This window comes from Anser cygnoides, chromosome 6, assembly GCF_040182565.1.
Source record: "Anser cygnoides isolate HZ-2024a breed goose chromosome 6, Taihu_goose_T2T_genome, whole genome shotgun sequence".
Taxonomy (NCBI): Eukaryota; Metazoa; Chordata; class Aves; order Anseriformes; family Anatidae; genus Anser; species Anser cygnoides.
The window spans coordinates 2818112-2842343 of record NC_089878.1 but is presented as its reverse complement, the minus strand read 5'-3'; the positions used below and the strand labels follow the sequence as shown (position 1 = coordinate 2842343).

The window sequence follows — 24232 nt, the reverse complement described above, 5'->3', positions numbered from 1 at the left end:
GCAAATACCTTTCCTTATTTTTTTTTTTGTGCTCTCTGTAAGTAGCTTCCAGCCTTGTTGTGACTGTGTATGAATGTAGAAAGTGCAATGTCTGCTTGGTATGTGTGGCTTTTGCTTAATTCTCTGCAGCATAACTCTAAGTCACTCACTTTGTCCCAGCGTTTGAGGCATGGCTCACTCATGCCACACTTCTGCCACTATTCGCAGAATCAAGCACTGCTGGTATTTAACAGATGTCTGTTCGGTCTCATTCGGGTTGGCTTTGGGAGCACGCCTGCTGGTGCTAGTGGCAGCTGAGCCTGATGACAAGCGGAGCTTGGGGATGGTGAGAGGGGCAGGGGCTCGGGGAGTGCGGTGACCGCTGTGGCAGGGACCCATCCTCACCCTCTCTGAGCCCTGTGCCTGCTTCACATGTCCAGGCAAGTGGCACAACATCACTGGGAAGGAATTAAGATGTATCTACATAAAGTCTTTTGAGAGTTGTAAATCAGGTCTTGCTTTCAGGGGCTTATGTGCTTTCAGGCAGAAATAAACCCAACTGCTCTGCAGCCTGGGTGCAAACCACTGAGTCCTTGCAAAAGAAGCGTAAACCAGTAAGCACGCTGTTATATTGCAGTTACAGTATAACTGTATTGTGGTTAGATTTTTTTTTTTACTACCCTTACTGCCACTAATTTATAATGTACAAATATTAGCCGGATGGAAGCTATTATGCCAGGTAGGTGATACACTTCAGCCATAACAATGCATGTGCTGTGTGAAACCCAGGGGACCATAACACTCAGGCATGCAGCTAATTCACTGGTGAGAATAAGGAATGATAATGGCTTAACAAAATATGTGACATTACATTACAACTGCAATCTTTATTTATTTTTTTAAAAAGTAAATAAACGAGCAAAATTTGACTTGAGCTCCTGGGAGTAGGAGAGTTCTGCCCCTGAAGGTAGGTAGCTTTGGAGAAATAAGATAAAAATTTTAACACCTCTCCAGAGTAAATCAACTATTCTTTAAATAAATCAGATGTTTATGATGCTGCAATTTGCTGTGAAAGCTTAACAAGCACTCATAACCTGCACCATTTACTCCTGTTTTTGATGAGTAATGCAAACATTCAGAGTCTGCATTGGTTTAAAAAAAATAAAAAATTATCCTTACTTATTAGATTCAGGTAATCTGATTTAATGAGGCTTCCACAGCTGTCTCTTGAGTATTTGTTTTCTCTGTAGTATTGGAAAAATCTTTGCTTCCGAGGCAGACATTTAGCTCATTAGACAATTGCCAAGTAGATCCCCGTAATCCCCCATCACTTGCATGTCAGTTTTAGCCCTCTAACTCTGCGTTTCTGTACCAGAGTGTAGCAGCACGGTTCATGGCTTGGTGTGGCTGCTCCGTGGGCTGGGATTTTATCAGCAGGTATAACTTACACCTCAGCTTAGCTTGTCAGCCTAAGTGTGCTGAAGGTGAAAATAGTTAATATTGGAATGTGTGCCTAGTTGCTAAAGAGAACAAACAGAAAACAACATTGACCAAACAAATAAAAAAAATATCCACAGCCCCCTGTAGATGGAAGTAAAATCCTTCAGAAATAGTTGAACATAAGTATACATACAGACACACGTGGCTAGCTGTATGTGCGCTTTGACATAGAGGAGCTATCAGAAAGTTTTCCCTAAACCTGTGTTTGTGAGGAATCTTATTGGCAGGGGACAGCAAAGCACAGAGAGGACCACCGAAGGCCACAGCCTGTGGGGAGATGAACCCGCAGCCTCCCACGCCAGAAGAGCCCTGGGGCAGCAGGGTGCCACAGGGATCTGTGTCTTGGGCTCCCATGCAGGTGGTGCCTTTTGTACCCTGCCGTATGAACTCCTGCACCTCAAAGACACTTTGCTAAATTCATAAACGATTTCCTCTGAGGAGCTAATGACTTTCTCAGATATGCTGGAAGTTACTTTTCTCTCTTATGGAAAGCTGGGACCTTTAGACAACAGCCCTGAGTCAAAATTTCACCCCAAGTACATTACAGACCAACTAAAACAATGCTTGCCCACATAGCTCATATTTGGTTCTGTCTTCTGTCTCAACATGTTTAATAATTCACTTATGAATGGCAAAGAAAAACAGTCCTATTAGAACAATTTGACTACCTTATCCTATAGATTTTTTGGAACTTCATTGCTAAATTTAAGCTAAATTTAAGGATTTGTGTTGATCTGAATCAGCATAAATGTAATTAATGAAAAAAATAATTTGATTAAAAAAGGCTTAAAATAATGTGATTAGACTATGGAGATTTGGGTGGTTTATTGGATTATGCATGTTATTCCTGGAGGATTGTTATAAGATTCAGAATGAAATTAAATTGGCCGTCTTATTTTGGGTCCCCTGTGCCTAGTAATGTACAGTGCTATAATAGCAGACTAGAATGTATAGTCATGTTTAACAGTTTTCTACAGAAAAATACAGGATTTAATTTTTGAGCTAGTATCAGGCTAATGAGGCTAAAATATACTGCTGAAATCTGCTGTGCTCTCCATTATATAGGACTTGAATGAAATCACAATTGATCTGATGTGACATCCTTTTGGAAGGAGTGCTGCTGAATGCGTGTCAAGTGGAGACTCTACCGTCATCCTGGGGAGTTTGTGACCATGGCCAGCTCTCCTCACTGTTTGTTGTTGTTTTCACTTTGAATTTGTCAGTTTACTGCAGATGAAAGGATGTATCACATGACAATACTAATCTTTATATAATCATCTATAATCTGTAACAATCAGTCTACATTTTGAGTTTATACAGGGTCAATATGAGAACGTAATTTGAAGGACTTCTTAAAGTAGATTGATTCACTATTTAATTCAACTACTGATTTGAAACCATTAAATTCTGAATAAAATGGCCCAAATATGGCTTTAATATATTATAAGAACTGTGCTTTAAAGTTGTTTCTTATATTAATTTGGGCTTCTACAATTTTCTTACAGTTAGACAGTGTGTGTGTATTGAACTAAAAGAATCTGGGATCTCTTACTTGTATATGTCTTCCAAATCTTCCTGATTCTTGTGGTTCCTGTGAACTCTCTCCAATTTTCAGCATAATTTCTAAACTGAGAGTATCTCATGATCAATGAATAAGAAGATACTAAACTTCTCTGTCCCTAGCAGATATTATATTTATATAGCCAAGTATACCATTTTGATATTTTTGTCACATTCACTGCCAACCAAGCAGGTGGTGATGGTTGTTTTGTTGTTTTTGTTTGTTTGTTTGTTTTTCCAAAATTACTGTTTCCTGGATCACAGTACTCTAAGTAAGGCTTGCCCTTCATGTTTCTATAGATTTATGTCCTCACATTTTGGTCCCTATTGGAACATAGTTTATTTTTTTATGCATTGATCATCAAGCAGTCTTTTGATCATTGACCCATATTCTTTGTTATTCATCATTGTTCAAACCTCTGGACTCCATGTATACTGATTTTATGCTTCCTACCAGGTTACTTAAAAAATGCTAAGCGGAATTGGGCTCAGAACAGGTCCCTGCAGGACCCCATTTGAGGCACATCTACATGACGAGTGTTTCACATTTACTCTCGCATTTGAGACATATCGTTTATCCAGTGTTTGATCCAGTTAATGTCTCCTGAATTGATTTTTTATTGCTAAATCTTAATCAAAATCTCATCTAGTACCAAGTCAAATGCATTGCAGAAACCACAATATAGTAGCGTCTAAGTATATTATGATGACTTTATTGCATATGTCAACCAAACTTTTAATCTCATAAAAGAAGAGCTATGAGATTAGTCTGCCAGGCACTGTTTTCCTTAAAGTTGGAAATAGCGCTGATGATTATTTTATTCTTTGTCAATTAAATCTTTTTGCAGCTCTTCCATAATTTTGACAATGAAAAGCGTCCACTCACAGATAAGCCATAAATCCAGCATTTAGAGGTGCAACACAGATGAGTATGAGTGGTACAAGTTGTTACTTAGCCGGGTCTATTCAAACTGGTTTGGCTTTTCCTCCTGAGTTACTACTGGAATTCTATTACCATTTTTGCGTAAACAAATGCTCTTTTGTACTATTAAGAATACCAGTGTTGCTGCTCAGTGATGGGCTGCTGGTGGGAACTGCCTGTTCCTGATATTTTCAGGAGCAAAACTCCCTCTGTGTGCTCCCTGTGTAATTGCCACTGGCCACCAAACCCTTCTGCTTGTATCAACTCCTCCGGTTGCTGCAGCTCCTGGTCTGTTTTCTTCTTTTACTAATGTCCTACTCTTTCTCACTTTATAACCCACACCAACAACTTTTCTTCTTTTCAGTTTGTAATACACTGCTTTCTTGTAGCTGGTTTTCTTTCTTGCTCAAAAGGCAGTGTTTTTAACCAGCATAACCTTCTTTCTGGCTTGTCTGGCTTAGGTAGCATTTTCTGTGGGTTGACTGAAGATCAGAGAATGTTCAGATGTTTTAACTGTATCCTGTAGGTCATCTCCTTGTGTCAGATTTTGAAGAGTACTCAACACAGATAGAATGGAGGTCTCTTCAAGAAAAAAAAAAAAGTCTTCAAAGTTCAGCTAGGTCAGATCCTTGCTATTCTCTCTGAGTTGTAGTTTTGTTTTTTCTGTGAACAAGGGGTGCAGAGAAGGTCTTGCTCAGATTTAATGTCTGCATCTTAATAACTGATTTCTTCTGAATATCAGGTGGGTATTGTTTCAAAGAGCTGTGGAAACGAACAAATTCACTGCAAGTAAAAGCCCAGGGGAAGGTGTATGCATAAGGTGTCCTTTTCATGCTGGGATTTCTGTGTCATGAGCTGTGTCACTGTTCTGCCAGGGGCCTGGGTGAAGTGGCAACAAAAAGCCCATCCTTTAGAGTTTCAAAGGCTTCCAGCCCTACAGGTAGTGTCTAGTCTGAATGCCACCACCCTGCTGGGGATGGCTGGGTTTTCTGCCATAGGTTATCTCCTCTCGTTTCTCACCTGGGGCTCCCAGGAGTGCAGCCTGTGCAGTCCCACCAGACTTGGGCTCCGTTAGCAGAGGTGTGGGGTGGCTGCTGAACCCTGTTGCAGCTGGCGGCAGTGGGAGGCTGCTCCAGTCTGGTTTGGAAAGATGTTGCAGCAGCGTCCTCTGTGCTTGCGGTAGAGCTGGTCAATCTCTGACTAGCAAAAGAGATGAATGTTAACGCTGTGCTGAGGTGTGCAGATATTGCTGTGCTCATTTTCCTATTCCCCAGGGCCGTGGTGGCCCTTATGCCAGGTTAGTGCTGTAACTCTAAGTGAGCCTGAGCAGGGTTTGCCAGCAATATTTTCAAGTCCTCTTGGTCACGGTGCACAGTGCTGTCAGGAAGATGCTAAGACATTGGACCTTTGCTGTTTTCCATCTCTTGATCCCATTCTTCTTCATGCTTTTTTCTTATTTATTATGCCTGGTGGAAGAATAACCCATCTGCTTGTTTAGATTATACAGGTACACTAGTGAATGGGATTCATGTTCCTTGCAACAGGGCCCCACGAATCACGTCTTGCAACATGTCAACAGAATAAAGGTCGCTCAGCTTTAAGGTATGTCCCCTCGCCCAGTTTTACAAACACACCCCCTCTTCAGCGTGCCCTGTAAAATGGCATTACAGCAGCAGTGGTCAAGAGTGTGCCTGCCTGTCCCTCCCTTCTGTGAAGGCTGCTCAGCTGCAGCTCTTTCTGCTGCAATCCATGCTTTGGTCAGCACAAAGCCCCATCACTGCAGTTCCTTCTGTAAGCCTTTAAATCAATTTGGGAGTTTTAAGTAGGTATAAGCTGGGGGAGCTTGTATTGCCTGAATTTTTCCAGTTAGTTTTGGTGCTGGATTGTCTCCAAATTCAATTTAAGGCATGAATCTATTGCATCTAAGTAACTTGGGACCTTCCAACCTGAGAGGGACTTTTGCTGTGGCACTTAGTAAAAGACCTCTGTTCTTTTTACTCAGTTCTCCATGGTCTGGAGTAGCACGGATCTCGTAGTACTCAGTACATCCTGCTTGTCTGCAGGTGGGTACTGATAGGAGGGAGGAGGAGCTCTGTAAAGCAGGTCTGAGATTGCTGTATCATTAGCTGCTTTAAGCAGACACCCTTTTTAATTTTTGCCTTCAATTGCATCCAAAAGAGACTCAGTAGAAGATTGAGGGTTTATACTATGGAGACCTCCTGCGAATGCTGTAGCTGAGATCTCATTTTCCCAGGGCTTGCTGTTAGTGCTTCTGCTTTAAGATAGAGTGTCTTCCTATCCTTCTCAGGTTTTTATCCCCTTAGAGCATGAAGATAAATTCAATCCCTGTCCAAGGTGCCCTCAGAGACTCAAGCGTTACAGCCTGCAAGCAAGCAGAATGCTTGGAAATAACTGAACATCTGGGAGAGGCAGTGGTTGGAGACGTTAAGTCCAGTGGGCCGTGTGAGTCCTTTCCAAACTAAAACCGTGTGGTTGGATGTAGCTAGGAATAGATCTGCCACTGGGAGTGTCATAAGGGAAGGTTTTGTTCTGGGAGTATGAAGAGGATCCACAAAAAGTCTGCATCAGGTAGGGTTTTCCACAGCGTAATACAGAGGTGTTGTGTGTATGTATTACAGTGTCATATGGAAATTAATTTCTGGATAGAATAGATAGATACTTAGATCTTTGTTTAAGGGATGTCATGGAAACCAGTTGGATGGTGAAGTGTAGAGAGAACTTGAGGAACAGTGGTGGCAGAAGGAGCTGTGATGTGGTAGGATCACTACAGGCACTGAACAGTTCTTCATGTTCTTGTGCTCTTTACTGTTTCTTGACATTTGGCTTCATGGCCCTAAAAAAAATAAAAGTTGAAATAGTAACTTCAGTGTCGTACCATGCCAGAAAATAAACCTTTCTTGTATTATGTGGACTTTGTTTCATAAAGTACTTCCAGAAGGAGTCTTTACATGCTGCAGCTTTTTTCTTTTGCTGTCATTTGTTATGTATGCAGCAAAGGTAAATTTTCTTAAAGGAAAAATCAAATAAATTTGGCAATGCTAGTGATTTAAAACAAACCAACTGACCCACACAACAAAACATTCTTTGAACAGCAAATTATTTTGGTTCAGATGTTTCTTCTCAAAGATCTCCAGGCATTCTTTTCTATCTCTCTGTCTCAACTTGTCATTTCTCTTCAGCCTGCACTCCAATATTTGAATGGGATTTTTAGTACTGGAGAGAAAGAGGAAAGCAGACAAGCTGTTGTAATCTTGCCTCCTCTTGAACTTCTCTGGAGGGTACTATCCAGCATCATAGAACAGCTGAACTACTGTCTTCACTGTATTTTCCTGCCCTTGGGGTGCCCATTCTGCAGGGTGACATTTCCTCTCTTTTTGATGAGAAGCTCACTGTAATGTCGTTGTTACAGGTCTTGGTGACAGTCCTTCCCTTCCCATAGCCAACAGCTGGGCAGTCCTGGGGAACTAGGAAGAACCCGCTGTAAATGCTGTTACTGCAGTTCCTTGTCATACTTTTCTTCCCCCTGTGTGTGAGCCCTCAGTCATTGCTATCTCATGAATGAAAATTGTGCTGAGGCTTTTGCATGGAGCTTGAGCTCAAGTTAAATTGCTAAATAGTGAGAACTAGTTGGATTTTTCAGACTATTTTGGTGTTTGCAAAATTGTTGGATCTTGCCATCTGAAGCTATTTCTTATATATTTGTCCATGTCGTATTTTTGATCTGCATTAAATTTTCTGTTTATTCCATTACGTGCGTATCTCAGTTTTTAAGAGAGGGTGTGTTAAACTTTGGATTCAGTCCTTATTCCACATGTGCTCAAATCCCTGAATTAGCAGGAAATTTGCCATGAAAAGACTACCGCAGCATCAACATCTGCTCAGCTAATTTGCTGTGTTGCGCTGTTTCCCGAGAGCGACTGGCAGCATCCCTGCGGCCACCTCAGGGATATGGATGTTGTGTTCTTGAGTGCCTCTGCAAAGGTGGCTGCTTTGGGCCGTGAGTTGTCAGCATGGATGCATTTGTTGAGTATGTAACCTTTTCTTTGTGGTTCTGTAGGTTGTCACAGTGGTTCTAATACTTGCATCCTGCAGGCCTTGCCAAGAATGATGACAGGGAGTTCAGCTTGTTAATTTATTGTACAACAGAGGCTGTAATGAGAACCAATGAAATCTGTGAAATGGGCTGTTCTGGGATGCTCTGTGAGGGTGGCCAGAATGTGTCTGAGATTCACAGAAAAAAAGTCTTTGCATCATGATAACGAATGCCAGTTTCTCTAAAGAGCGCTGTCACCTTTAGTAATAACCTGCCAATGCTACGTGTGCAAGCTCTGAGTCGCCTCATGTGCGTGAGGTCCGCTGGCAGCACTGGCTCCAACACTGTTACAAACCTTCTCTGCTCTGGTTTACTTCGTTATTGACAGATTACTCTATCAATTTGTCAAGCAAATTCAAGGTGTTTTGAGTGCATTGGTGGCACACTGACTTCTTTAATGTAAAGGTACATTTTCTCACCACAAATTCTGTAAACCTTTAACAATCTGGGGGACTGGGATTCTTGCAGTGTATGACAAATACCTAGAAGCATCCCAAAAGGTCAAAATGAGTATCCATATTCTGTGGGATTCTTTTCGGTTTTAAAAAACAAAACAATTGGAAAAAAACAAACAAACAAAAAAAACACCCTGTAGAGTGTAGAGCTAACTAGTTTCTCCTTGGAAAAAAAAATCAGGTAATCAGTTGGCCAATTAAGTGGATCATCTGCTGTCTGCAGAACAGATAGTTTTTAGGATGCATTGTTTATCATGGTCTATTTCTGAGTTCAGACTACACTGCCTGTTATTGATTACTTAGTGCTAAATTCACAGGAAATAGCAAAGATCAGAATTAAGCTTTTCTTTTAGCAATGGTGATACTCACTGGTGAACATGTAAATCGTTTTTTTGGGGGAATGGCTCTTAACTGCACTTAACAAGTTTAGCTCTCAACATTGATACTGAATTTCACAGCCTTTCACAGAAGCCCTGCACCTCTTTAAGCGCTTTTGGTGTCTTCTGTTAGAGATGCTTTTTGCCTTTCTTGTTCTCCTAACAGCATCTTGGAATGCAGTTGATTTTGTAGTGGTCCTTCAGGTAATTTAATTTCAGATAAATTATACATGAGCTTGACTTCCAAATGCAGGGCTGTTATGCAGCCATTGCTGCCCCGTTTCTTAACTTCAGACTCAACAATTTATGTCCTATAGTTTTGCTAAAGGCAGTGGGATGAGGTGGAGTGTGTGTTTATTCGTATTCTTTTTTAACCTCACATATTTATTTCTGTTAGCTCTTTGATTTAAACAGCAGAAGATTGAATGGTCAAAGGTTAGGCTGGATAGGGTGGAGTTTTCCCATAGCTGCTGATGGCTTACTGATCCCGCTGTTTACATATCCAGTCCCTCTGAAGAGGACGATGTGTTCAACAGGAGAGCTTCTACTATTTTGGGAGCATGCTTAGACTGGAGCTCTGGATCCCTCCCTTAGAAACCTTTGGAAAACCGTCACTGGCGATTTTAGGGTGCCATCAGGCCAGCACTCAGATACATCCTTGGTGCTTACGGATTTCAGTACAGCTGTACATACACTGAAAGCTGGGCATGTGCTGAAGTGGGCCTGTGGTTGAGGTCTCAAGGTATTTTCACTTAATAGATATTATGCAGGCTCAAGAGCAGGAGATGGGATCAGCCAGTTCGGTCACCTTATGGGCATATCCAAAGATCCAAAGGAAACCAAAGTTTGAGTCACTTTGAAAGAGCCTTTCCCTTGAAAGCACAAGGTCTCCCATGTAAGCAGACTTTCTCTTTTTGTGTGTGTGCTTTTCATGCAAAATGGTTGTGTTTTGTTTCTAATAAGAATGTTTTGTATGGAGCTGTGTTATCTATGTGGAAATCTGCACAAGTTCTTGTTGAGAAGTGCAACATGAAGCTGAAGCAGGTCTGTTCAACTGAGTATATTTATGGCTGTTTTATTCATTTAGTTTAAATCACAGGAAATCAACTATTCTTAAACAATATTATGCAGCTTATGCTTATTCTTGATGAATTTTACTAAGCCGATGTGTTGTAAATGGGAAGAATTTTTGAAATGCATTTTTACAAAATGCCCCAGGAAAGAAAAGGATGCATAGGACTGTACACCTAATGTCTGGACCTATTGTCTAGATACAGTCAAAACCACTTGATAATTTTTAATGTAATTGCTTTTGGGATTCCTGGCAACTGGTCTCAGTACATTGCTAGAGAGGGTGCTTTATAGGTCGAAGTCAAACTTGGAAGTGCTATGGAGACAAATTCTGCTCTTAAGACACAAGACACAAATAAGCAGCAAATTGGAAAGGAATTGAGAACTCCAACATGAGATTCGACATTTCTGAGTTTTAGAAAGGACACACTGTTTGCGAATGGCCTTGTAAGAGCTGACCTTTCTCTGTATTATCAAATTATCTGTCACTAACCAATACTGGGTGCCTGAGAGGGAGTGGTATATGTTTTGTTTCAGTCCTTCCCAAAAGTCTTATTTGAGGAATAGTCTAATAATTGTTCCCCTGAATCTAAACAAAGAAGAAAGAAAACTCTTCTAGAACCTGCAGGGTAATCAGCTGTATTTGTTTATATTCATTAACATCTATTGCTTGAAGATTTTCATGGCCATAACTGCATATTAAAACACAGGGTGTTAATGCAGCAACAGAACATTTTAACAGAAAGCTGTAATTAATAAGGCGACTGACCCAAGACACTCACTTCATTGACTTTCCTTCATTTTTTTTTATTTTAAAAGACCAATTCTGGTAAGTACTACAATAAATGGCTAACATAATTCTCATTGTCAGTCGAAGTCACTCTGCCGGTTTAATGAGAAATCTTTAACATAAGAAGTTTAGAGGTTTTGAGTTTGTTTCCAGTAGCTCCTATGCCTTTAAGCCCATTTGTGTGCAATTGAGGTTTTGGAAATATTTCAGATGTTATTGAATGGAGTGAGTACCGAGCAATTTTGTAAAAATGTTTATACTGACTAATTTGCTGAACATATCTATACAAAAATGCAAATTATGAGTGAAGACATTCTTACAAGTGCAAGACTGTTGCTCTGTAACTGTGAGAGCTACACGGGATCCTGCTTGGGTGCAGACAGTGGGGAGCATCGTGAAGATAGTGATGGCTGGATGGTGGGCTTGCCTAGAGTACAGGGGCTGAATTTAGGATGTGCAGTGTTGTATGATTTGAGGAAGGGTGAATGATACAGCAGGTACAGGGAGGCTGCAGGAAATCAGCTCCTGGGGTAGTTCATGCTGCAAAGGGTTTGGGAACTGCAGATTCTGGTGTCTCAAAGTGGGTCCCCCGAGCTGCTGGGAAGCTGCTCTCCGGTGTGTGTCTGAGGGCTGTGCACACACCTCCAGCAAGAAAACTTGCTCACCTTGAGACTCCCCTTCTACCTGGAATCCATGCAGGCAGCAGAAGTCCCTTCAATGGCAGAAGGCAGAGAACTGGGGAAGTATTGCCGGTGGCCAGGGAAATTGGAGGGAAAGCAGTTGTAAGAAGTGTTTCACTAGGAATTGCATCCTTGAATGATGTTTTAAAAATATTTTTATAGCTATTGGATAGCTTGCATACTAACAGAGTAGCTGGAAATCGTGCAGAGAAAAAGAATGATTTGTAATTTATAATTATTGTGAAATGTTTTGAGTTGATAATACGTGGGGAAAGACTTAAATTTAGTTGCTGCACTAAAATCACAGAAAGCTTTGCAGGCAGTTGGGTTTACATCCCACAGTAAGTAGGTACTTGCTATTAAAAACACAGTCACACATGTGCAAGTATTTTCTCCAAAGGAGTTAGAAAATATGCCCTAAAGAAAAGAGCTTTGGCTTTCTTGCCTGGTTATCCACTTTCCAATGATGTCTTGTGGTCCTATTTCACAGAAAGTACCAGAACAACTACTTTCTAAAGCAGATGGAGAGATGAGCAAGAGTGAAGAATGTTAGGGCTGAACAGAGCAGCCGCAAGAACCATGCAGTTGGTTGTGCACACACCTCAGATGGGCTTCTCTGCCTGGTGAGAACATCCTTTGGCAAAGGACACTAAAACTTTCAGATAGGAAAGCCCAGACTCTCCTGGGTGTGTATCTCTGTGGTCTGACTCACAACTGTTGTTTGGTTTCATTTTTTTTTTTTTTCACTTGAGGTGTTTAAGATTACAGAGAAGAGGCAGAGTTGAGGCAGGATGCTCATCTGCGGAGCACCTAGGTTTCACAACTGAATACCACTTCCTCACACCAGTAGCAAGTTGCTGAGATCTGGAGGGGAGATTAACAGCTACAAAAGTCATTTATGAAAACTTGGTATCTGTAATGCTGCAATCAATCAAGTCACCGTTGTTACATTTTATTGCTCAGTAGGGAACTGAATGGTGGGAAGGGATAATGTGTTTTGAGGTTCAGAAGAACATGAATTATCTTTACATAAACATCTCTATTATTTATGCACTTGTGGAATGGCCAGAGAAAACTTACTCTTTTTTTAAAAAAAATGTAATTATTCCGCAGGATCCTTCAAACCAAAAATGTGGAAGAAAGAAAACTGTGTCCTTCAGCAGCATGCCATCAGAGAAGAAAATAAGCAGCGCCAGTGACTGTATCAGCTTTATGCAGGCTGGGTGTGAACTGAAGAAAGTTCGTCCAAATTCCCGGATTTATAACCGTTTTTTTACTCTGGATCCTGACTTGCAGGCTCTTCGCTGGGAGCCTTCCAAGAAGGACCTTGAGAAAGCCAAGCTTGATATTTCTGCTATAAAAGAAATCAGACTAGGGAAGAACACAGAAACATTCAGGAATAATGGCCTTGCAGATCAGATTTCTGAGGACTGTGCTTTGTCAGTAATTCATGGTGAGAACTATGAGTCCCTCGACTTGGTTGCAAATTCAGCTGATGTGGCCAATATTTGGGTATCAGGATTAAGGTACTTGGTTTCTCGTAGCAAACAACCCCTGGATTTGATGGAAAGCAGCCACAATACCCCACGATTTGCCTGGCTAAAAACTGTATTTGAAGCAGCAGATGTTGATGGTAATGGCATAATGTTAGAAGATACATCTGTGGAGCTCATAAAGAAGCTTAACCCCACCTTAAAGGAATCAAAGATTAGATTGAAATTTAAGGAAATCCAGAAAAACAAAGAGAAACTGACAACACGAGTAACAAAAGAGGAATTCTGTGAAGCATTCAGCGAACTTTGCACAAGACCTGAAGTTTATTTCTTACTTGTGCAGATATCTAAAAACAAGGAGTATCTAGATGCCAATGATCTCATGCTGTTTTTAGAGGCTGAGCAAGGAGTGACCCACATAACAGAAGAAATGTGTCTAGATATTATACGCAGGTATGAACTTTCTCAAGAAGGACGATTGAAAGGTTTTCTTGCAATTGATGGATTTACTCAATATTTGTTGTCCCCAGAATGTGATATTTTTGACCCAGAGCACAAAAAGGTTGTCCAAGACATGACACAGCCTTTGTCCCATTACTACATCAATGCATCCCACAATACATACCTAATAGAAGACCAGCTGAGAGGACCAGCTGATATCAATGGTTACGTAAGAGCTTTAAAGATGAGCTGTCGGAGTATTGAACTAGACATCTGTGATGGCCCAGATAACGAGCCGATTATTTGTAACCGTAACAACATGACATCGCCACTTTCCTTTCGAAGTGTTATTGAGGTGATAAACAAATTGGCCTTCTATGCTTCAGATTACCCCCTTATTCTCTGCTTGGGGAACCACTGCTCAGTGCAACAACAGAAGGTAGTGGTACAGCACATGAAAAGGATCTTTGGAAACAAACTCTACACGGAGACACCTTTATCCTCAGAAGCCTACCTTCCATCACCTGAGAAACTGAAAATGAAGATCATTGTGAAAGGGAAGAAGCTGCCCTGTGACCAGGATATATTAGAAGGAGAAGTCACAGATGAAGATGAAGAAGCTGAAATATCCCGGAGACTGTCAGAGGACTTCTCAAGGGAACCAAAGCTTATCTGGCTCTGCAAAGAATTGTCTGACTTGGTGTCTATATGCAAATCTGTCCAATACAAAGACTTCGAAACATCCATGAAAGCTCAGAATTATTGGGAAATCTGTTCCTTTAGTGAGGCAGAAGCCAGTCGGATCGCAAATGAATACCCTGAAGATTTTGTCAACTACAACAAGAAGTTTCTCTCCAGAGTGTACCCAAGTGCTATGAGGATAGACTCTAGTAACTTAAATCCTCAAGATTTTTGGAATTGTGGTTGCCAGATAGTGGCAATGAACTATCAGACCCCGGGGCCCATGATGGACCTGCACACTGGCTGGTTTCTACAGAATGGGGAATGTGGGTACGTTCTCAGGCCTTCAGTCATGCGTGATGAAGTATCTTATTTCAGTGCAAATACAAAGGGCATCGTTCCAGGGGTCTCTCCCCAAGTCCTCCATGTCAAAATAATCAGTGGTCAGAATTTTCCAAAGCCCAAGGGTGCATGTGCAAAAGGGGATGTTATAGATCCCTATGTTTGCATAGAAATCCATGGGATTCCTGCTGATTGCACCGAGCAAAGAACTAAAACTGTTCAGCAAAACAGTGATAACCCCATTTTTGATGAGAGCTTTGAGTTCCAGATCAATCTACCAGAGCTGGCCATGATCCGTTTTGTTGTTTTGGATGATGACTATATCGGGGATGAGTTCATAGGCCAGTACACCATCCCGCTGGAGTGCCTGCAGCCCGGATACAGGCACATACCGCTGCGATCTTTTGTCGGTGATGTCATGGAGCATGTTACCCTCTTTGTGCACATCGCAATAACCAATCGAAGTGGAGGCGGAAAGGCCCAAAAGCGCAGCCTCTCCGTGAGGATAGGAAAGAAAGCAAGGGAGTACACCATGCTGAGGAACACTGGTCTCAAGACTATTGATGACATCTTTAAGCTAGCCGTGCATCCGCTCCGAGAGGCCACTGACATGAGAGAAAACATACAGGTATGGCCGTCGTGTGCGCTGGTGTGTGCTGAACGTGGAAGCAGAGATCCCAGTGAGAGTTGCCGGGAGGGCAAACTTCCTGAAGCTAGTGAAGCTTCGGACCCACAGCCGTTGTCAGCTTTTAACGGCACGTCAGGAGGCTGATAGCTGCAGGTGCTAACTAGCAAGCAGATGTGGGATTAGGCAAAAATGTTTTAAAAATCAGTGTCCCCTCTGAACACACACTTCAATGGTTTTATTTGAGGAAACAGAATTGAGGGTACATTTGTGTCCCCAGTCCTCGGGTCTTAAAAAACTTAATTTCCTCGCTGTTCCTGGAAAATGTCAGTAAGCTTTTGTTTTGCTAACTCAATGAGGGTTATGCTGTTGTTTTTTTTTTTTTTTTTTGTCTGACTGAGTCTAAGAGTGAGTGGATGTGTCATTAAGGTCTTGTCTACACCAGAGAAACCACCGTGCTAAGAGCAGCACATTTCCCTGGGTGCCTGTTGCCACTGTTCACTCAAGGGCTGTGAATGTTTAATGTACACAGCTGAAGGCCACATGGGCTGTAATTTCCTCCCTGCTAAATAGCTGTGTTGCCTTGGCTGGCTGAGTGCCTGCCTGCACAGACACCTCTGACGCATCTTGGCTCAGCCACTCTCCAGGCACCACCGCATCCAGGTGCTGGCACTCAGCACAGCTCCCCACTTTAGACCTTGGTGGTCAGCGGGAGCTGATGTTGCAGCACAGCCAAGCCTGACCAGTGCTGGCTTCTGCTCTGGTGGGCGATTGTGCAGCTTTGGTAAGGGTGACCTCAGTTCAGAGGTCTGGGCGCTGCCTAGAAACAAAACTGAGTAGCATTAAACAATGAGTTTTCTTTAATAAATAGCTGAAATCAGCCACAACTATCTCCTTGGTAAAGATACAAATACGATTCATTTTTCCTCCAGAAAACAGGAGGGAAATGCATAGCATTTCATTGACCCCACTCTTCTGGACAGAGTCTAAAGCAAATTAAATGTTGGCAGCTGGAAAAGTTTACAAAATGACATAAGTTTTAAATCACTCCCGAAGGAATAGTCTAAGCATATTTTTAAGAATGGGAAACTCTTCCCAGCCTTTCCTTTCCTGCGGGCCTTGAAAGTATCAAGTTTGAACCGCTGACTCCACCTTCTGTCTAGGTCAGGATTATATCTGTGAACTGTATGAAATAAAATGTTCTTTGACTTTGAGGAATAGCATTAATCTGCCTGCCAAATGAAATTTCAGTACAGTATCTGAAATTTCTTGTTCTTGGGAATTCTCTGTAAAAACACAGTCATTAGCTTTAACTGCATGCTAATGTATTTGATTAATGAGAGAAGTCTCTATTAATTAGCTGGGCATTCTTCTGATGACTGTTTTTTCAGGAAGATGTTGTGGGGTAACATTTACAAGGTATGGATTGTTATAATATTGTCTTGCTTAAATTTTGTGTGTCTTTTATGACTCAAGAGAAGCTAAATTATGAGGGTGAGTCAGCCATGCATCCACTGACTTCATAAATAAATAAATTCTGGCATGTTGGTTTGGTTTGACCTGTATATCCTGTATTGATTTTCTTACATGCGACCTAAGAAGGAGAAAAGAGTGTTTGTGTTTCTTTATGATGTGGAAATGCAAGGCTGAAAACAAAGTGTGTTTTTCCTGCTTGTCTTTCCCATGGGAAATATGAGGTCTGTCGAACTTGTTCTTGCTGGAGGATGGTAATGATAGGAGAACAAGGCGATTACAGCATCAAAAGCAATTGGAGTCGGAACAGCTGAGAAGAGAAACAGCATTTTAGGCTGGTGGTTTAATGTGCTGGGGACCAAAGCATGTCCCCATTAGGGTTGGATTTGCAATGCAGAGTAACTGCAGAACTGGCCACTGGGATATCCCCATCAATGTTGTCTTGTGGACGTCTTGAGCACACAAAACAAAACTCTTAAAATCCTCTGAATGCTAGCGTGACCCTTGTGACTTCAAAGCATGCTTGTGCTTGTACGTGGGCACACAGTAGAAAGGAGAAGCAGGAAGGCACTGCCTGGGTCTTAGCAGGTGGGTAGCTGATGGCAAGTGGGGATATGTGCTCAGGTATTTCTTTTCCTTCCCCCAGAACGCCATGGTGTCCGTCAAAGAGCTGTGCGGGCTCCCGCCCATCGCGAGCCTGAAGCAGTGCATCCTGACCCTGTCCTCGCGGCTTGTGAGCAGCGAGAACACGCCCTCTGTTACCCTCTGCATGAAGGACGCGTTTCCTTACCTAGAGCCTCTGGGGACCATGCCCGACGTGCAGAAAAAGGTCCTGGCTGCATATGACCTGGTAGGTGCTTCCCACTGCTACCTGTGGCCTTCCCCAAGGCTGTGAAAATGGCAGACTGTTTGCTGGCTTCACGCACCTTGAAGTTTCTGTCAAGTGAACGGAGCTCTTAGAATGATTTAAGCTATGCAAAATTGACCTTTTATTGTCCAAACTGCCACACTGGGCTTTTTGTTGTTTATTTTTTTCTTTAAACACAGTTGTGACTAGCACAGGTTGGCACTTGTGGAGGGACTTTGTTTATAAAAATAGCAGCCATTCAGCATGTACCAGCATGGCTGTTTGTTGTTGTCCTTGAGAAGGCACAAGATTTGTGATTCTCCACTCAGTAGAGGGCAAGGCCATCAGACAGGGAGGCGCAGTGTGGGAGTACCCAGGCAAAGCTGAGCCATCCCCCTCCTGACGCCTTTCTGCAGCACTGTAAGTAATATCTGTGTCCCTGCTAAACCAAGTAAATGTCACTGTTGGAGAGAACACAGTTGCAAGAGAAATTTTAAAATGCCGACTATATTGTGGGAGGAAGGAAAGGGCAATATGGTACAGCAATACTTGTGAAATATAAAGAGATGAGCTAAAATAAGTTGAGGCAAATGCTGCTGGTCAGCCTTGTGTGCTGAGCACATATATCACAGCCGCTTGTGACTGAGTATCAGCTGCATACGACTTAGAGCAGCAGTAGTTGCTCTCACGCTGTGCCTCTCAGGTTATTAGACTGCCCCATGACTTCCCATCCTTAGTAGTTGATCCGCATCAACTGATAGAAAGCTGTATAGTTCTGTGAAACATGACTTAAATATTACACTGTGGCAACTAGACTAAATCACAACGCATGTTCAGTGCACCAGCAGTTATTTCCACATCTTGCATTTGTAAGGAATGAAATGGCAAGTACCTTTGGGGACATCAAATTGCTTCCAGATACCCTGAAGTGCTGCAAAGAGTGATTGCATCTTTGACCAGCTATTCTGTGTGCCAAATGCTCTCCTCTCCATCTCAGTTTTTGCTGCTATAACACACTGCAAGAGAAAATCAGCTGGGGGGGGGGGGGGGGGAAGGGGAGACACTAATGTAATTAAAAGACATACTAAAATACTCTGAAAAAACTTTGTGTTCCTTCCGGGTAGTTTATCTTACTTGGAGGTAATAAAGTTGTGGTAATGAAATACCAGCTGTACCAATACCAGAAGGAGGATTTGGAAGACCAGTCAACTGCCATGTTTTAGATTTTACTTTTTTGTATGGAGTTGTTACATGGTGTGATGTTTGTTTGAAAGAGCAAATACCACAAAGCTAGGACATTTTTCCATATTTGGAGGCCTGGTTATGGAGATTTAACAAAATGAATGTGCCACCTCTTAACTTTGTAATTATGTACTGAAGAGTTTACATGGGACATTTCAAGGCCTCCTTGTGCTTTATAAAAAGCTTTTCAGTTTTAAATAGGTGAAAGGCCTCTTTCAGATGCGGATAAAAACACTTTTACAACTGCTGTTAGATGGTTGCTTTCACATGTGTCTCTGGTGGAGGAAGATGTACCTCTAATGTCAGGATACAGCACAAGGGCTTTAAGATTAGAGTGAAGAGAAAGAGAAGGGAATTCTTCCATGCCTGTGTAAAGGCTGATATGAGATGCAATCCTGGTTAATGAGAACATATTACTTTAAAATATTGTTATTCATGTTGTCTGGCTTGGCCTACATCTTATTTTTCTAAAACTATTTGGTTCTGAAAAAGCAAAAGCCAGATTTAATGAGTGTTTTTGCTTTATCTTGGATATTTTCTTTTTCAGACAACGTCAGCAGCAGAAGATTGAAATCTATTTTGTCTTCCATGTATTTAAAAAAAAATGAAGTTGCTATCAATCTTAACATTGAGAAAGGACTCTTGCTATGGTATTTGTAGTGACTTGTTATAATCCAGGGTGTATGTCTTTAGTAAGGAAATTGCTGCGATGAAGCTTTTCACGGTCAGTTTGAGAGAGATGTTAAATCAGGCAGGCAGCATGAGATTCAGCTGGCTTGGTGAGTGTGAGCTAGAGCATGTCAGGGAGCGTTGAGGAAGATGTGGGGACAGAAAGAGAAAGGAGGAGTTTAACAGAAAGGAGGATTTTTTTTGTGCTTTTGTTATCCAGGAAGAAATGCTTGGTAGCAGTGCGAATGAGAGCACAAAGAGTGTTGGTAGAAAGCAATGTAAAATATTTTAGATATGGTTAAAACAAAAAAATGAAGAGGATCTACTAAAATTGGGCCTTTCAAGTTGTTGATAAGCATGGCTTCAAGGAACTGGATCTACAATTGCTTGCATGTCTTAAACTCCCCAAAATGTCTGTCCAACTCAAAGCACGTTTTGGGTGAATAGGCCTGAAAGCAATTTCAAATACATTTAATAGAAAGTATTGATGTTGGCCTCTCTCTTGTATGAATGGTTGTACTTAATTTCTGTTACAGTATGATGGAGAAAAGTTTGCCCCTAAATCTCGCAGTGGAAAGCTGTTGGCTGCAGGTGTGCCTTGCTCAGAGGTCTGAGGGACAAGTAGCTTGGGGCTAGCAACTGTCCCTCCCCACCTCAGAAAGCATCACACATTTGAAACACTTGAAGGACTATGCTCTGAAAGTCATCTCTGATAAAACAGCCCTAACGTGCTGAATTTTTCCCCCTACTGGAAATTGCCAACTGACCATATCTTTTTTCTTTTTTTTTTTTTTTTTTTTTCCCCAAAGAAAATACAAACTCTGTCAGTGTGTTTAATGGGGCATGGGCAGTTCTGACAGCCTGGGCAAATGGAGGTGCAACTACTCAGAGACCTGCCACAGCCATCCTGAAAACAATTAGCTGTCTGTTCCCTTGTGTTCAGCCTTTGTCAGCAGTTGATAGACAAAGATCGTTTTGTGCAGTTTGTTTTTTTTCCTGGGTAATTAGTTTTACCATTGTGTTCTGCCTTAAATATTTTCTTTTCAGAGAGGCCCTATTAGAATAAAATTTCATGTGCTTTGTTTAGGGAACTGAAATGATTTTTTCAAGGCTCTATTTTTTGTTCTTATGGTTACATTGCAGCAGTTTTGTGGAACTCAGCTACTGCTGTGTCTCATGGAGGAGGCTTCAGTGATGATACCGGGTTGTAAGGGAGTTTCTGCAGAGAACAGGGAATGGAAACACTTGAAAATAAGATGGAACATGGGCAATACACAGAAAACATTCTTGAAAAATATGTGAACTACCAGAAACATGGTTTAGAACAGTTTATTTCAACTTACATACGGTTTTGGTTATTATCATACATAGTGTAACATGTAATGAATTGATTCCAGTGCTGTCATCCATTCCCACATACATCCGAGGATAGTGCATCATGCCATCTGCAGAGCTGCTCTTCAGACCTTTCCCCTCTACCAGGAAAGGACTCTTCTCCTTTGGCTCCACATCACCCGTGGCCAGGCATTGGAAGAAGCTCGCTCAGGTGGGGGCAGCACATGGGGTGCACCTTATAACCTGCCGAACTGGTGCCAGTATTCAGTGATGGTGGGGGGAACGAAAAGAAAAAAGGAGCTGTCAGTGTGAAGAAAACGGATGGGGCCCAGCTGCACGTGACAGATGGCAGAATTATTCACTGCAAACACTTATCCTGTGAAGTTAGAATTTTTTTGGTCGAGATTTTTTCATGGACAGATTGTGGTTTCTTATCACAGTATATTCATTTGCTGATGCAAGCATGTGTGAACTCAGGGACACTTGTGCAGTTTGCTTTTCAGTTATTGGTTCAGCGTTATTTTTCCTCTGAGATGAAATGATTGAATCATTTGAAAATCAAAAGTAACAAACAAGTGATAATAAATGTTTCTGTTGTTACCTATTCTTCTGGCTCTTGTGCACGTAGAATTTTTCCTAGTGTCCTGGTTCCAGTTAGGACAGAGTTAAGTAGCTCATAGTAGCTGGTAGGGTGCTATGTTTTGGATTAGGATGAGAAGAGCGCTGATAACATGCTGATGTTTTAATTGTTGCAGAGCAGTGTTTACACCAGGCCAAGGACTTTTCGGCTTCTCGCTCTGTCCTGCCAGCGAGCAGGCTGGGGGTGCAGCAGGAGCTGGGAGGGGACAGACCCAGGACAGCTGACCCAAACTGGCCAAAGGGGTATTCCATACCATCTGACGTCATGCTAAACAATATATAGGGGTGGCTGGCCGGGGTGGGGGGCCGGCTGCTCGGGAATAGGCTGGGCATCGGTCAGCGGGTGGTGAGCAATTCCATTGTGCATCACTTGTTTTCTTACACATTATTAATGTTAATACTATTATCATTATCACTATTATTATTATTATTGTTATTATTATATTCCTGTCTTAATAACCTGTCTTTATCTCAACTCACCGGCTTCACTTTCCCGTTTCTCTCCCCCATCCCAGAGAGGGAGGGGGGAGGGTGAGCGAACGGCTGTGTGGTGTTTAGCTGCCAGCCGGGTTAAACCACAACAGTCCTTTTGGCGCCCAACGTGGGGCACGAAGGGTTGAGATATCGACAAATCTGACCAGAGTGTGTTAAACTAAAATTGGTATAAGTATTGGACCTGCTTAATAGTTGCTAGTCACGATGTTGATTGCCTTAATCTCCAGTCTGCTGTACCTGGATTCCAAATTACAGTCTGATTGTAAACCCGCTCTACCAAGTAACCCGTAAGAAGAATGCTTTTGAATGGGGCCCTGAGCAAAGACAAGCCTTTGAACAAATTAAGCAGGAAATAGTTCATGCAGTAGCCCTCGGGCCAGTCCGAACAGGACCAGATGTAAAGAATGTGCTCTACACCGCAGCCGGGGAGAATGGTCCCACCTGGAGCCTCTGGCAGAAAGAACCTGGGGAAACTCAAGGTCGACCCCTGGGGTTTTGGAGTCGGGGATACAGAGGATCTGAAGCCCGCTATACTCCAACTGAAAAGGAGATATTGGCAGCATATGAAGGAGAGTTCGATCTGCTTCGGAAGTGGTCGGTACTGAAGCGCAGCTCTTCCTGGCACCCCGACTGCCGGTACTAGGCTGGATGTTCAAAGGAAGGGTCCCCTCTACACATCATGCAACTGATGCTACATGGAGCAAGTGGGTTGCACTGATTACTCAGCGGGCTCGAATAGGAAACCCCAGTCGCCCAGGAATCTTGGAGGTGATTATGGACTGGCCAGAAGGCAAATACTTTGGGATATCATCAGAGGAGGAGGTGGTTCGTGCTGAAGAAGCCCCACTGTACAACAAGCTACCGGAAAATGAGAAGAAATATGCCTTGTTCACTGACGGGTCTTGTCGTATTGTGGGAAAGCATCGGAGATGGAAAGCTGCTGTATGGAGTCCTACACGACGAGTTGCAGAAGCTGCTGAGGGAGAAGGTGAATCGAGTCAGTTTGCAGAAGTGAAAGCCATTCAGCTGGCTTTAGATATTGCTGAACGAGAAAAGTGGCCAGTTCTCTATCTCTATACTGATTCATGGATGGTAGCAAATGCCCTGTGGGGGTGGTTACAGCAATGGAAGCAGAACAACTGGCAGCGCAGGGGCAAGCCCATCTGGGCTGCGGCATTGTGGCAAGATATTGCTGCCCGGGTAGAGAACCTGGTTGTAAAGGTACGCCATGTAGATGCTCATGTGCCCAAGAATCGGGCTACTGAAGAACATCAAAACAACCAGCAGGTGGATCAGGCTGCTAAGATTGAAGTGGCTCAGGTGGACCTGGACTGGCAACATAAAGGTGAATTATTTATGGCCCGATGGGCCCATGACACCTCAGGCCATCAAGGTAGAGATGCAACATACAGATGGGCTCGTGATCGAGGGGTGGACCTGACCATGGACACTATAGCACAGGTTATTCATGACTGTGAAACGTGCTGCAATCAAGCAAGCCAAATGGTCAAAACCTCTTTGGTATGGAGGACGATGGCTGAAATATAAATATGGAGAGGCCTGGCAGATTGATTACATCACACTCCCTCAAACCCGCAACGGCAAGCGCCACGTACTTACAATGGTGGAAGCAACCACCGGATGGCTGGAAACATACCCTGTGCCCCATGCCACCGCCCGGAACACTATCCTGGGCCTTGAAAAGCAAGTCCTATGGCGACATGGCACCCCAGAGAGAATTGAGTCAGACAACGGGACTCATTTCCGAAACAACCTTATAGACACTTGGGCCAAAGAACATGGTATTGAGTGGGTGTATCACATCCCCTAACATGCACCAGCCTCTGGAAAAGTTGAACGATACAATGGACTGTTGAAGACTACACTGAAAGCAATGGGTGCTGGGACATTCAAAAACTGGGATACACATTTGGCAAAGGCCACCTGGTTAGTCAATACCAGGGGATCTGCCAACCGGGCTGGACCTGCCCAATCAAACCTGTTACGCACTGTAGAAGGGGATAAAGTTCCTGTAGTGCACGTAAGAAACATGCTGGGTAAAACAGTCTGGGCTACTCCTGCCTCAGGAAAAGGCAAACCCATTCGTGGAATTGCTTTTGCTCAGGGACCTGGATGCACTTGGTGGGTAAAGCAAAAGAATGGGGAGGTCCGGTGTGTACCTCAAGGGGATTTGATACTGGGTGAGAATAGCCCATGAGTTGAATTGTAGTATGTTAATTATTATATAATAATGTATGTCATCACTACCATAACTGCTATATATCATAGATGAAAATGGTGATTAATTAGAATGTATTGGAAAGAGTGTAACCTGAGCATGACATAAATGGTATGGAATAAGGGGTGGATATCTGTCCTGGTTCCAGTTAGGACAGAGTTAAGTTTCCCTCATAGTAGCTGGTAGGGTGCTATGTTTTGGATTAGGGTGAGAAGAGCGCTGATAACATGCTGATGTTTTAATTGTTGCAGAGCAGTGTTTAC

The 24232-nt window shown here is 42.6% G+C and overlaps 1 protein-coding gene and 1 long non-coding RNA gene across 8 annotated transcripts in view; both read left to right on the top strand.

Moving 5' to 3' along the window:
• The window catches only part of PLCL1 (phospholipase C like 1 (inactive)), a 205041-nt gene that overhangs the window by 140417 nt on the left and 40392 nt on the right, over positions 1-24232 (top strand). For 4 of the 7 annotated variants that reach the window (XM_048058464.2, XM_048058459.2, XM_048058456.2 and 1 more), the window contains 2 exons: positions 12562-15033; positions 17150-17353. In XM_048058464.2, the coding sequence (XP_047914421.2) occupies positions 12562-15033; positions 17150-17353 (2676 nt within the window). Of the gene's footprint in view, positions 1-2544; positions 5564-9836; positions 12072-12561; positions 15034-17149; positions 17354-20658; positions 21507-24232 lie in introns of those variants that run through there. The other 3 variants (XM_048058463.2, XM_048058460.2, XM_013187504.3) reach the window with 3 other exon arrangements.
• On the top strand, positions 17365-20059 carry LOC125182153 (uncharacterized). The gene is made up of 2 exons (XR_007161265.2): positions 17365-17770; positions 19140-20059. It is a non-coding gene; the product is annotated as an uncharacterized lncRNA (long non-coding RNA).